At 36.3% G+C, this 14,832-nt stretch overlaps 1 protein-coding gene across 1 annotated transcript; it reads left to right on the top strand.

The window, feature by feature from the left end:
* The first annotated feature begins 5,340 nt into the window (after positions 1-5,340).
* On the top strand, positions 5,341-7,668 carry LOC129504880 (olfactory receptor 51V1-like). Its single transcript, XM_055317757.1, has 3 exons — positions 5,341-5,385; positions 5,991-6,067; positions 6,633-7,668. Exons 1-3 carry the CDS (start codon positions 5,341-5,343, stop codon positions 7,666-7,668), a joined length of 1,158 nt encoding a protein of 385 aa, XP_055173732.1.
* The last annotated feature ends 7,164 nt before the right edge of the window (positions 7,669-14,832 follow it).

Below are 14,832 nucleotides of genomic sequence, written 5' to 3' on the forward strand. Positions count from 1 at the left end.
GTAGTTTTTAGAGTATAGATCCTTTACCTCTTCGGTTAGGTTTATTCCTAGGTATCTTATGCTTTTGGGTGCAATTGTAAATGGGATTGACTCCTTAATTTCTCTTTCTTCAGTCTCATTGTTAGTGTATAGAAATGCCACTGACTTCTGGGCATTGATTTTGCATCCTGCCATGCTACCAAATTGCTGTATGATTTCTAGCAATCTTGGGTGGAGTCTTTTGGGTTTACTATGTATAGTATCATGTCATCTGCGAAGAGGGAGAGTTTGACTTCTTCTTTGCCCATTTGAATGCCTTTAATGTCTTTTTGTTGCCTGATTGCTGAGGCTAGGACTTCTAGTACTATGTTGAATAGCAGTGGTGAGAGTGGACATCCCTGTTATGTTCCTGATCTTAAGGAAAGGCTCCCAGTGTTTCCCCATTGAGAATGATATTTGCTGTGGGCTTTTCATAGATGGATTTTAAGATGCTGAGGAATGTTCCCTCTATCCCTATACTCTGAAGAGTTTTGATCAGGAATGGATGCTGTATTTTGTCAAATGCTTTCTCTGCATCTAATGAGAGGATCATATGGTTCGTGGTTTTTCTCTTGCTGATATGATCAATCACATTGATTGCTTTATGAGTGTTGAACCAGCCTTGCATCCCGGGGATAAATCTCCCTTGGTCATGGTGACTAATCTTCTTAATGTGTTGTTGGATCCTATTGGCTAGTATCTTGTTGAGAATTTTTGCATCCATGTTCATCAGGGATATTGGTCTGTAATTCTCCTTTTGGGTGGGGTCTTTGTCTGGTTTTGGAATTAAGGTGATGCTGTGCTCATAGAACGACTTTGGAAGTACTCCATCTCTTTCTATCTTTCCAGACAGCTTTAGTAGAATAGGTATGGTTTCTTCTTTAAACATTTGATAGAATTCCCCTGGGAAGCCATCTGGCCTTTTGTGTCTTGGGAGGTTTTTGATGGCTGCTTCCATTTCCACCCTGGTTATTGGCCTGTTCAGGTTTTTTATTTATTCCTGTTCCAGTTTTGGTAGTTTAAGGTTTTTCAGAAATGCGTCCATTTCTCCTAGGTTGCCTAATTTATTGGCGTATAGCTGCTCATAATATGTTTTTAAAATCGTTTGTATTTCCTTGGTGTTGGTAGTGATCTCTCCTTTCTCATTCATGATTTTATTAATTTGAGTCTTTTCTCTCTTCTTTTTAATATGGTAGGCTAATAGTTTATCTATCTTATTAATTCTTTCAAAGAACCAACTCCTGGTTTTGTTGATCTGTTCCACAGTTCTTCTGGTCTCTATTTCATTGAGTTCTGCTCAAATCTTTATTAATCTCTTCTTCTGCTGGGTGTAGGATCTATTTACTGTTTTTTTTTTTTCAGCTCCTTTAGGTGCATAGTTAGGTTTTGTATTTGAGTTCTTTCCAGTTTTTGGATGGATGCTTGTATTGCGATTATTTCCCCCTCAGGATTGCTTTTGCTGTATCTCAAGGTATTTGAATGGTTGTATCTTCATTCTCATTAGTTTCCATGAATCTTTTAAATTCTTCCTTAATTTCCTGGTTGACCCTTTCATCTTTTAGCAGGATGGTCTTTAACCTCCTAATGCTTGAAATCCTTCCAAACTTCTTCTTGTGATTTAGTTATAGTTTCAAAGCATTATGGTTTGAAAATATGCAGGGGACAATCCCAATCTTTTGGTATCGTTTAAGACTTGACTTGTGACCCAGTATGTGGTCTATTCTGGAGAAAGTTCCATGTGCACTTGAAAAGAATATGTATTCAGTTGAGTTTGGATGTAAAGTTCTGTAGAAATCTGTGAAATCCATCTGGTCCAGTGTATCATTTAAAACTCTCGTTTCTTTGGAGATGTTGTGCTTAGAAGACATGCCAATTGTAGAAAGCACTACACTGAAGTCACCAAGTATAAGTGTATTATTATCTAAGTGTGTCTTAACTTTGGTTATTAATTGATTGATATACTTGCAGCTCCCACATTCAGGGCATAAATATTGATGATTGTTAGCTCCTCTTGTTGGATAGATCCTTTAAGTGTGATATAGTGTCCCTCTTCATCTCTTACCACAGTCTTTGGGATAAACTTTAGTTTATTTGATATAAGGATGGGTACCCCTACTTTCTTTTGAGGGCCATTTGAATGTTACATGGTTCTCCAACCTTTTATTTTCAGGCTGTAGGTGTCCTTAGGTATAAAATGAGTCTCTTGTAGACAGCAAATATATGGGTCTTGCTTTTTTATCCAGGCTGACACCCTGCGCATTTTGATGGGGTCATTAAGCCCATTCACGTTCAGAGTTACTATTGAAAGATATGAATTTAGTGTCATCATGATACCTATTCAGTCCCTGTTTTTGCAGATAGTTCCCTTAGACTTCCTCTTTCTATTACAGAATCCCCATTAGTATTTCTTGGAGAGCTGGCTTGGTGGTCACATATTCTTTCAGTTTCTGCCTATCTTGGAAGCTCTTTATCTCTCCTTCTACTCTGAATGAGAGCCTTGTTGGTAAAGTATTCTTGGATGCAGGTTCTTCTCATTTAGGACCCTGAATATATCCTGCCAGCCCTTTCTGTCCTGCCAGGTCTCTGTGGAGAGGTCTGCTGCTAATCTAACATTTCTCCCTGTTAAAGTTAGAGATTTCTTGTCTCTTGCTGCTTTAAGGATCTTCTCGTTATCTTTGGAATTTGCAAGCTTCACAATTAAATGTCTAGGTGTTGAGCAGTTTTGATTTTAGTGGTGGATCTCTCTATTTCCTGGATGTGAATACCTGTTTCCCTTCCCAGATTTGGAAAGTTTTCTGCTATGATTTGTTCAAATACATATTCTGGACCTCTGTCCCTTTCAGCATCCTCAGGAACCCCAATTAAATGTAGATGTTTCCTTCTGAGGCTGTCATTTATTTCTTTTAACGTATCCTCATGATCTTTTAATTGTTTTTCTCTTTTTTCCTCATTTCCCTCTTTGCCATCAACTTGTCTTATATGTCACTAACTTGTTCTTCTACCTGGTTAACCCTCGTTGTTAGGACCTGTAGTTTGGATTGCATCTTATTTAATTGATTTTTAATTTCTGCCTGATTTAGTTGCAAATTCTGTAGTCATGAAGTCTCTTAAGTCCTTTATGCTTTTTTCTAGAGCCACCAGTAGCTTTATAATTATGCTTCTGAATTGGGTTTCTGACATTGAATTGTAATCCAAATTTTGTAACTCTATAGGAGAGAGAGGTCCGTTTCTGGTTCTTTCTTTTGAGGTGAGTTTTTCCCACTAGTCATTTTGCTCAGTGCAGAGTGGCCAAAAACAAGTTGTACTGGATAAAGGAGAAAAAGAGAGGAGAAAAAAAGAAAAGAAAATGAAAGAGAGAAGAAGAAGAAAGAAGAAGAAGAAGAAGAAGAAGAAGAAGAAGAAGAAGAAGAAGAAGAAGAAGAAAAGAAAAGAAAAGAAAAGAAGAAGAAGAAGAAGAAGAGAAGAAGAAGAAGAAGAAGAAGAAGAAGAAGAAGAAGAAGAAGAAGAAGAAGAAGAAAGAAGAAGAAGAAGGAGAAGAGAGAAGGAGAAGAAGGAGGAAGGGGAAGGAGAAGAAGAAGGGGGGAAACAAACAGAAAACAAAAACAAGGGGGAATATCCTCTGATTCTATATACTGTAAATCCCTCAATTTCCCCTGGAGCTTTCCAGTGTTGCTTGGTCAAGAACTTGCTTTTCCCCTTTCCTTCTAGCTGGTCTTCTGGAGGAGGGGCTGCTGGGCTGATTCTTAGGTGTGTGCACCTGGGGGAGCTGCTCAGACCCCTGCCTGGTGCAGGGCTCAGTGGGGGTTGTTTATCCTGTGAGGCCCCTGCTCAGACCCAGGTACAAGATGACAACAGGAGGAACAACAGTGGCGGCGCCCAGCTCTCCAGCCCTGGAGTCAGCTCCCGCAGAACGACAGCAGCTCCACCGCAGAAACGACAGCAGCTCCCAGTCCACAGGCGCATGGATACTTGGGGGCGAGGGGAGCCGATCTGCACATGTCGGGGCCCTCCGAGGACAGGAGCATCCTTGCCGTTCTCTGCCCTCCTGGCCTCTGCCTGTCCCACCGGAATGTAAGATCCTGGGCTGTGTCCCCCCGCTCCTTGGACTTCCCAGCCTGTGCCGCTGGAATCGCACTCCTGAGGCGGCGCAGCTCCCTCCTCGAGGAGCTGTAGTAGTAGTAGTCCCAGGATCGAGTCCCACATCAGGTTCCCTGCATTCAGCCTGCTTCTCCCTCTGCCTGTGTCTCTGCCTCTCTCTTTCTGTCTCTCATGAATAAATAAATAAAATCTTAATAAAAAGCATACCTCAACATAAGAAGGGCCATATATGACAAACTCATGGGCAATATCATATTCAGTGGTGAAAGGTTGAGATTTTCTACTAAGATCAGAAATAAAACAAGCTTGCCCAGTCTCCCCACTTTTAGTCTACATAACAGGAAGTCAGAAACTGTAGCAATCAGGCAGCAAAAAGGAAAAACGGCATCTCAACAAAAAAAGACAAAGTAAAATTGTCTTTGTTTGCAGATATGATCTTATATCAAGAAAATCCTCACGATTCCACCAAAAAAAAAAAAAAAAAAAACAAACAAACAACAAAAAAACCTGCTAGAGTTAACCAACAGATTCAGTAAAGTTGCAGGGTATAAATCAGCATACAGAAAACAGTTTCATTTCTATACACTAAAAGGAAAACATCTGAAAAAGGAAAAAGAAATTCAAACTGCTTATAATAGAATAAAAACAATAAAAAACTTAAAAATAAATTTAACTGGACAGTTTTCAATACCTGCACTCCCTTGTTCATGGCATCACTATCCCTAATATGGAAACAACCTAAGTATCTGTCTATAGATGAGTGAATAAAGAAGATGTGATATATATTGGATATATATTTAATAAAATAATATAATAAATGATTAAATAAATATTAATAATTAATAAAATAATATTCAGCCGTGAAAAAGAAGAAAATCCTGCACTTTAACAATTTTGATAAAGCTTGAAAACATAATGTTAAATGAAATAAGTCAGACAGAGAAAGATAAATATTGCATAATACCTCCTATATGTGGAATCCAATGGAGCCAAACTCAGAATCAAAGTAGAGTGGTTGTTCCCAGGAGCTGGGGGATGAGGGAAGTTGGGAGATATTTGCCAAAGGGCACAAACTGCCAGTTATAAGATTAACAATTTCTGGGGATTAATGTAGAACATGGTGATTATAGTTAATGGTACTGTATCATATATGTGAAAGTTGCTAAGGGAATACACCTTACATGTTCTCACTCTAAGAAAAATAAATGGTAATTATTTGACAGCATGAAGGAGTTAGCTAATGTTGTGGCAGTAATTCTTTTGAAAGAGGTAAATTATAAATCAACATGTGCACCTCAAATTGACACAAATGTTATGAGTCTATTCTACTTCAATAAAGCTGGCGGGAAGGAGAAAGAAACTCTCATTGAGAAAGTTTGTGATGGATGAAAAGCAGTTACTCACAAACACTGGAACGTCTCCAGAACAACAGAAGAAACAAAGAGTATCTACCTTGTGGTGGCTGAACGCCTAGTTTGTGAAAGAAGCGAGTATGATAGAGGATCTTAAGCTCACTGATGATCCTGTTGAAAGCAAGTAGAACTGATAAACGAGATAGTTCTAATGTAATGTTAAAGATCAGAGAAAACCCCTGAAACCTTTGAATCTTCATGCTAGGGAAGCAACAGCCTCTGAAAGGTGATAGCAGCGAAACTGAAGACAGATGAGCCGTCAAGAGCATATGCCTTGGAGTCGGCCTGCAAGGATCCAGCTGCTTACTCTCTCTTGAACTCAATTTAGTCATTTAGAAAGCCGGGCTCACAATAGCACCAGTTACTTAGGGTTTGTGTGCTGTTACCTATCTTATAATTGAATTATAACTAACATATAGTGTTATGTTATTTTCCCTAATAGTTTTTCAACTCCTGGAACAGTTAGAACATCAAACGGAATATGTGTTTGTTAAAAAGAACAAACGTACTCCCTATGGATACTTCCAGATTGTAGTCAGGTAATAGCTGTTTTGACCATTCATTTGAAAATGTGAACAGACTATCTCTAGGGACATGGGGTCCATTTATACCCATCTGCTTCCTGACGTTATACATCACAGTCGTCTAGTTCTCTCGATGCAAGCACTTACAAAGATACGATCCACTTTCTTGAGAGCAGAGAAACAAATATATCTTTGAGCTTTTGTTGTTGAGTTGAGACTCCAGCAGTGATTGCCAGAAAAAAAAGACAGATTGAATCACTGGATGTATGAAGAGACAGACGGAACCGCGCCCAAAGGTGAAGGGTAACTGTTGTTGTTGTTTTTTTTTTTTATATAAATACTCTGAAAAATTAACAGACATCCGGAGAGTCAAAATTTATCATAATCTCTAGTTGCTCGAGAAAAGACGAAATCTATTTTAGATCACTTTCCTTGGTCTACCCTCAATGTTTTACTAGGTAGACACACAACAAGGTTCCTAAGTGTGGAGATGTACTTGGATAACAGGTGTGAACAACAGTAAATGTGACTTTTTAATGTAGAGAATTCTGTATTACATACCCATATCATTTTTGCTCAGATTGGTCCTCTATGAGAAAATAATTCGAATGAAAGCGCTCTACCAAATGGACACAAGTGCTGACTCATTGGAGAAATACAGCAAATTATCCATGCCTGCTTTTCCTGCTTATGACACCAATTCCTCAACCTTTCTACTAACAGGCTTCCCTGGCCTGGAGCAGGAATATCCCTGGCTGTCCATCCCTTTCTCCTGTATGTATGCTATGGTACTGTCTGGGAACTGCCTGGTGCTGCATGTGATCCGGACTGAGCCGAGCCTGCACCAGCCCATGTTCTACTTCCTGGCCATGCTGGCCCTCACCGACCTGTGCATGGGGCTGTCCACAGTGCACACGGTGCTGGGCATCCTGTGGGGACTTAGCCAGGAAGTCAGCCTGGATGCCTGCATTGCTCAAACTTATTTCATCCATGGTCTGTCCCTCACAGAGTCTGGAGTCCTTCTCGCCATGGCTTTTGGTCGCTTTACAGCAATCTGTAATCCTCTGAGGTATACGTCCATCCTAACCAGTGCCCGGATTACCAACATTGGGCTGGGAATTTTAGTTAGGAGTTTTGTGTTCATTATGGCTCCCATAATCCGCCTAAAGTTCTTCCACTATTGCCATTCCCACATCCTCTCTCACTCTTTTTGCCTTCACCAAGACTTACTAAGACTAGCATGTTCTGACATTCGCTTTAACAGTTTCTATGCCTTGGCTCTGGTGATTTGTACACTTTTGTTTGATTCCATGCTAATTATTGTATCCTACATTCTGATCCTGCATTCGGTCTTGGCCATTGCATCCCGGGAGGAGCGGCAGAAGTCCTTGCAGACCTGTGTCTCCCATATCTGTGCTGTCATGGTTTTCTATATCCCAATAATTGGTCTGACTATGGTGCATCGTTTTGGGACACACCTCTCTCCTATGGTCCATGTCCTCATGGGCAACATCTATATCATCTTCCCACCCTTGATGAACCCCATCATCTACAGTGTCAAAACCCAACAAATCCGTGGCAGGATTCAGAAGTGGTTTTCCATGAAAAAGAAGTAAAACGCTTTAGCTTACATAGACACAGGGGCTTACCTGTAGAAAACTTCAGGCAGGGAGAGGGAAGGAATATATTCAGTTAAAGACGTTAAAAATAAGGCGACTGAAAATGAAGACTTACAGGATATGCCATTACATGAAAGATTTCTAAGTATCAAAAATAATAATCAAACCCAAGTTTGAAGTTCTGATAGTAGAGTCATTCATAACATGGCATTATCACTTCTGACTAGAAAAAAATAATATTCACAATTGCCCAGAGAAGTTTAACTTACAAGGAATATCTATAAAGAAATCATCCAAACACATAGTAAGTACCCATTTATCACCGGAGGCACAATTTTGTCACCACTTGGTATGGTTGCCTTAATCAATATCGACATTACAACTCATTGCTAATCTTAAGTGATGTTTTCAGACTGGTCAGCAGTTTGAGACTCAAGCATCATCACCCTTCTCTTCTCGTTAATTTGTCAACAGACAATTCTGTTTTGTTTTTTTTTTACATACCTCAAAATGCATACTAAATTGACAATCTTAATTTGAGTCTCACAGAAATCGATGTCCTTTACCGTGTAGAATAAATGTTTCACTAATATGCTTTACAGAATCTTTTTATTTTTCCTTTCTGGATTTGAAAAATATCAACAAGGCAAGACTTTTCTTCTGTAGTGGCGTTTCTCACTGATGGCAAAATCACGTTTACCTAATAATTAATGTGAGGTCAGATAACTAGCCATTTGGGAAAGTAATAAAGACTAGTCTGTGCTAAAAAGCATGTTGAATTGCCATTCATGAGCATCTTCAAGAGAAAAGATACTGTTACCTTTTTTCATCTCTAGCAGCAACTCATCTTCATTCTCATCCTCTTTACCAAATTAGGAAAAATACTCATGCATATGCTATCAGATAGTGCTATTAGGCAGAGCTGATCTTTATTGCTTTGTGGAACTCTGTCCATAAGCTTCTGAGAGCAAACTTGTGAAGCATTTCATCCTTAAAGGATTGCTCCAAATACTCTAACCCATAGTCTTTTTTCCTCTTCTGTTATTGGAGAACTGAATCATTAAATCCATGATTCAATCTTCATAGCATGCATTTATGAAGAGGCATTTATCTTTTGGCGTACAACTAAAATGTATTAAGACACATGGATATATATACATATATATGATCATCTGACTGATAGCAAGTATGTAAATGTATAAATTCATAGCTCTTAAATGTTAGTCTTTTAGAAAAACGTATAAAATAGAGATAGAAGAATGGATGAAGAACTCTAACTAGGGAAAATGTGTTTTCCTTATTAGATTCCTTTGGAGTCCTTATTTATATTTTGGAAACAAGATTTGAGCAATTCATTAATTTTGTGGTAAAAATAACTTCCAATCTTCAAAAGTAATATGGCATTGGTTTTACAAAATCATATTGGCCCTTTTTCCTGCTTTGCATTAAAATGCATCTAAATGTGTATCACATGTAAGAGTTCACAAAAAATTGAAACTAAGGAAAAATAGTCAAATGATTGAAAACTTGGAAGTAATTTCCATAATGTAAATGAAGCTATACTGTAAATGAATCTGGTTTAAATCATACAATTGATTATTCATGCCTCTTTACTCTATGAACCAAAGAATCAACAATCCGTATCTAATTAAGAAGTAATTTATTCCACTCAACTTGTACTCAAAGAGATGGAGTTTAAAACAGCAATTTTGTAAAACAAACAAACAGATTTTTCATAGATTTTCTTTGTTGTAATTTTTTTTAAGGTAGGGAAAAGTCAAGATTTTTCTCTATAGGATGGTAATTTAATGTTATTTCTTTATTAATCCATGAAATGAATTAAGAAATGAATTAAAATATTCATATGAGATGGAAGAAGGTAATGTTCTTATTGAATTCAAATTTACTCTAAATGTGATACCCAATAATTTTTTCTAAAAATTTGTTAAAATTACAAGCCTTCAGGGCACCTGGGTGGCTCAGCAGGTTGAGTGTCGACTCTTGGTTTCAGCTCAGGTCATGATCTCAGTGTCCTGGGATCAGCCAGCATTGCTTGGGTCCTGTGCTAAGCATGCAGTCCGCTTGTCCCTTTCCCTCTGCTCCTCCCCTCATCCCCCACTATAAACGTTCTCTCTCTCTCTAAAATAAATAAATCGCTCAAAAAATTATAAGCTCTCAGCAATTAGCACATTCTAAAAATAAGTGTCATATTTGCATTCAAAAATACCATTAGAAAGCATAATTGAATGACAAATCCTAGTCACATATACAGAACCTGAAGATATAATGTACATAAACACACGTAGAAATCATTCACACCCTTAGGGGCACCTGGGTGACTCAGTGGATTAAGTGACTCTTAATTTTGGCTCAAGTCAGGATCTCATAGTCTTGAGATTAACCCCCCTGCTTAAGATTCTCTGTCTCTCTCTCCCCCTCCTCCATTGATGCTTGCTCTCTCTCTGTCTCTCTCTAAAAAAAAAGAAAGAAAGAAGAAAGAAAGAAAGAAAGAGAAAGAAAGAAAAAAGAAAGAAAGAAAGAAAGAAAGAAAGAAAGAAAGAAAGAAAGAAAGAAAGAAAGAAAGAAAGAAAAAGAAATCATTAACACTCTGTTAGAGGGTGTAATGGCATACACCGGTAATAGAAATATATTCTTTACTCTGTGTAGCTGTATCTGTTCTCCTAAAACATTCCCATAGTTTCACTGTGACTAAACAAATAACAATATTCTTAACTTTATAAAATTTTTATAGTTTCTTAGGAAATATTAAAAATCAGAGAACTAAAAGAATTTAAAAACTACATTTCAAGGGGTTCCTGGGTGGCTCAGTTGGTTAAGTGTGCAACTCTTGATTTCAGCTCAGGTTGTGGTCTCAAGTCATGACTTCACACCCACGCATCTCAAAATAACAGAATATTAAGTACAGAAGTAACACTAGATACATAGAAAAATTAAGGAATAAATTTAATGAATTTTAGTGCCATTTAATTTTTTAAAGAAAATATGGATTATGTAATAGTCATGTAGCAAACTCAAAGATAAATCTATACCTAATTTCTTTTTATTTCAAGTTTTTATTTAAATTCCAGTTAGCTAAAATACTGTGCAACATGAGTTTCAGGTGTAGAATTTAGTAATTTGTCACTCACATACAGCACTTCATGCTCACCACACCATACCCATTGCCTATTTAATCTATCTCTCTGCCCTATACCTAATTTCTTAACCCAAATATAAGTATTACTATGCTACAAACTCATTTGTACTTATACCAATATCATACACATAAAAATGAAACTGTAAAATTAAGGAAAATCTGTTCTTTTAAAAGAGATCTTTTGAATAAGCTACAGCTTCCAGATAAGGACAGGAAATGAGAGTCCATAAAATGAAAATCAATGCTTTGACACAGACACACATACATATATAAGGATACATAAAAACAGTAAGAAATATCAAACTATTGACAATTCAACACATGCCAAAATTAGTTTACTCATGCAAAACATACTTACAAATCAATATGACAAAAGACAGCATAAACCTATAAAAACAAGATATAGAATTTAAGTTGTAAAAAAAAAATTCCGTTGTCAATACTTTGATATGGTCAATAAATATTAAAATATATTCAATCTCATTTAAAATTAAATAACCACAAAATTTAAAAGAATAGGTCAAATACAACTCCATATTTGGTATACAATCGGCAAATAAAACATGGTTATCAGAATCTGAGGTTGTTCAGAGACTTGCATTTGCTTTTAATATGGATGTAAGTTAGCAAAAGATTTTTGGAGATAAGTCACACATGAATACTGAAATCTCTTATTTAGATTAGATGGAAAGTTATTAATATGTATACTGTTCTGTAACGTGTACTTTTGAGGGTCTAATATTTATTAATTTTATAACAATACAATTGTCAAACTACTCTTTGTTTAAAAGTTGTGTATTAAATATTTTCCAAAATGTCGACAAAATGTTTGAATTAAATAAATGCTAAAGTTCATTTTTTAATTGAATCTGGTGTGTATTTCCATGATGACAAAATGGAAGAACAAAAAGAAAACATAATAAGGCTTTAGAATATTACAGAAACACTTCTAAACATCAACAAATCTTGGATTAATGAATTTAAGATTGATCATTCTCCACAGGATATTTTGTTTCTTTTTGTAATTTAAACTCAATTAGCCAACATAGAGCGCATCTTTAGTGTCAGATGTAGTTTTCAGTAATTCATCAGTTGCGTATAACACTCAGTGCTCATCACATCACCTGCCACAGGATTTCTTAAGAAAGTGAGTTTATATTTAAGTTGAAGAAATGATTTGTGGAGAGATGACTATGCTTTTCTCTCTCAGCTCTAAAATATCAAACACTAATTGTGGAAAACAAACACTGAGGAAAGGAATAGCTTTAAAAATTGAGACAAGACTTTCTGTCATGGTTAACACCACAAAGTATTTAGATATGATTAGCTCATATGGCTTTTGAGGCAAATTTTAATGCCTGTTTTCATTAGCTAACGTTATATTTCCATGTGAGGTATATGGAGCAAGCTGGTTATGGTTTAGATTACTTTCAAGAAAAATACTAGCGCCTAGTAGCTGGCAACACAACCTGGTAGAGTTACATGGTAACTTAGGTGACACCAAACTCAGATTTAATTATAATCAAGATCAATATCTTTCAGTTAGAGTGATAATTGTCACAGAACATCTTAATTCCTGTCAATCTCTAGAGCCATGTATTATTTATTCAAAATGGTGTTAGTGCTATGGGCATAAAATTAGGTTATCACATTTTTTCAAAATAAATAAATGTATTTATTTATCTATTTGATATATTACAAAAAACAGATACTAAAATTAAATAGAAGTAGAAAAAGATTTGAGGGATGATCAAAGGTAGAGATGAAGAGGACAAAGAAAAACCAAAACAAAACATATCAATGATTCTCACCCTATGGGCTTCTGTTGCCTAGAGAGCCATGAACTCACTGCAGACAATGTATAAGTCCAAGCATTTATCAGTCATCTTTCTGGAGATTACTGAATAAAATTTTACATGCATATATATGTTTTTCAGAGTATTCAAATGCTATGATTAATAATATACGATTCATTCAATATTACTCTGTTACAACTATATTTTATAATGTCTTTTTTCAATATACAATTGCTGAGAGCAAAATTACTCCTTATATGAATAGATAAAAAGCTTACCCCAAGCAAGTCCTTATACTTAAATTGGCTAGAAACTACTGCTTTATGCAACTAAAGTACATACGATAGGTTTTCTTTTTTTTCTTCAATTATTTATTTGTTTATTTATTTATTTATTTATTATTTATTTATTTATTTATTTATTCATGAAGGACACAGAAAGAGAGGCAGAGACATAGGCAGAGGGAGAAGCAGGCTCCCTGTGGGGACCCCGATAGGGAACTCGATCCCAGGACCCCAGGATCACGCCTTGAGCCAAAGGCAGCTTCTCAACCTCTGAGTCACCTAGGCATCCCTCAAGTTTTTATTTACATTCTAGTTTGTAATCATATAGTGTAATATTTGTTTCAGGAGTAAAATTTAGTGTTTCATCACTTACATGTAACACCTAGTGCTCAAGGCAATAAGGACCCTCCTTAATACTCATCATCCATTTAGCCCATTCCCCACTCACCTCCCCTCCATCAACTCTCAATTTATTCTCTACAGTTAAGAGTCTCTTATGCTTTGCCTCCCTCTCTTTTCCCCTTCCCCTATGATCATCTGTTCTGTTTCTTAAATTCCACATATGAGTGAAATCATAGGTGTCTTTCTTTGACTGACTTGTTTAATTTAGCATAATACACTCTATTTCCATTCACACCATTAAAAAAGGGCAAGATTTCATTATTTATGATGGTTGAGTAATATTCCGTTATATTTATATATGGAATATATATAATATTATATATGTAATATTCCATTATATATACGTTGAAAATATATGTGTATAATACTACTCTTCTGGTATTATGTACAATATTTTATATATATATATATATACACATATATATATCACTCTTTTCTATCTATTCATCAGGTGATGGACACTTGGGCTTTCTATAGTATGGCTATTGCTGATAATGCTATTAACATCAGGTGTGTATGTTCCTTTGAATCAGTATTTTTCTGTCCTTTGGGTAAATATCTAGGAATGCAATTACTAGGTCATAGGGTAGTTCTAGTTTTAACTTTTAAAGGAATCTCCATACTGTTTTCCAGAGTGGCTGTACCAGTTTGCATTCCCACCAGCACTGTAAGAGGGGTCTTTTTTCTCCACAACCTTGCCAACATCTCTTGTTTCCTGTTAATTATAGCCATTATGACCAATGTGTGGTGGTATCTCATCATAGTTATGATTTGTATTTCCCTGATGATGAGTGATGAGCATCTTTTCATGTGTATGTTAGTTAGCCCTCTGTATGTCTTTTTCAGAAAAATATCTATTCATGTCTTCTGCCCATTTCTTAACTGGATTATTTCTTTCTTGGGTGTTGAGTTTGATAAGTTCTTTATAAATTCTGGAAAGTAACCCTTTATCAGATATATCATTTGCAAATATCTTCTTCCATTCCATAAGTTTTCTTTTAATTTTGTTGATTGTTCCCTTGCAATCAAATTTACTAACAAGGCCCAGAGACGCATAACTTTAATTTCAGTTAACATTTATATTATTCCCAAGACAGATAACCACACCTGGAGAGATGGACAAATTGATATGGAAATGAATGTTGTCGAGAATATGAAAGATAATGCTTCTATGCACTTTCAAGGCCATTTTGAAGTTAATGGCCCTGCCTCTCAATTTAAAAAGAGCAAGAACAAGAAAGGTAAAGAAAGAATTCACTGAGTGCATTTTTAAAGAAAATGATAACACTAGTTTTAGAGGGTGAGATGGGCCAGGCTGGAAAAAACTAGGAGTGAGACACCACTCAAAATTCAAGGGTGGAAAAGAAGAAGGGAGAGTGACCACCAATAGGGACAGAGTGATTAGTTTAGATTTGCAGAGTTTAGGCAGGAAATGAGTCCAGAAAATAGATCTTTGCAGTTGAAGTCGAAGGGAAAAGTTGGGGTAAATGTTAAAAGCAGGGTCAAATATTTTTTAAAAAAA

The sequence above is a fragment of the Nyctereutes procyonoides genome, unplaced genomic scaffold (assembly GCF_905146905.1).
Source record: "Nyctereutes procyonoides isolate TBG_1078 unplaced genomic scaffold, NYPRO_anot_genome, whole genome shotgun sequence".
Taxonomy (NCBI): domain Eukaryota; kingdom Metazoa; phylum Chordata; class Mammalia; order Carnivora; family Canidae; genus Nyctereutes; species Nyctereutes procyonoides.

Coding starts and splice junctions, on each gene's coding strand:
- LOC129504880 (XM_055317757.1), top strand. CDS start 5,341: ATGAAGGAGTTAGCTAATGTTGTGGCAGTAATTCTTTTGAAAGAG. Junction 5,386..5,990: donor CAGTAATTCTTTTGAAAGAG/GTAAATTATAAA, acceptor CTCCTGGAACAG/TTAGAACATCAAACGGAATA. Junction 6,068..6,632: donor TACTTCCAGATTGTAGTCAG/GTAATAGCTGTT, acceptor ATTTTTGCTCAG/ATTGGTCCTCTATGAGAAAA.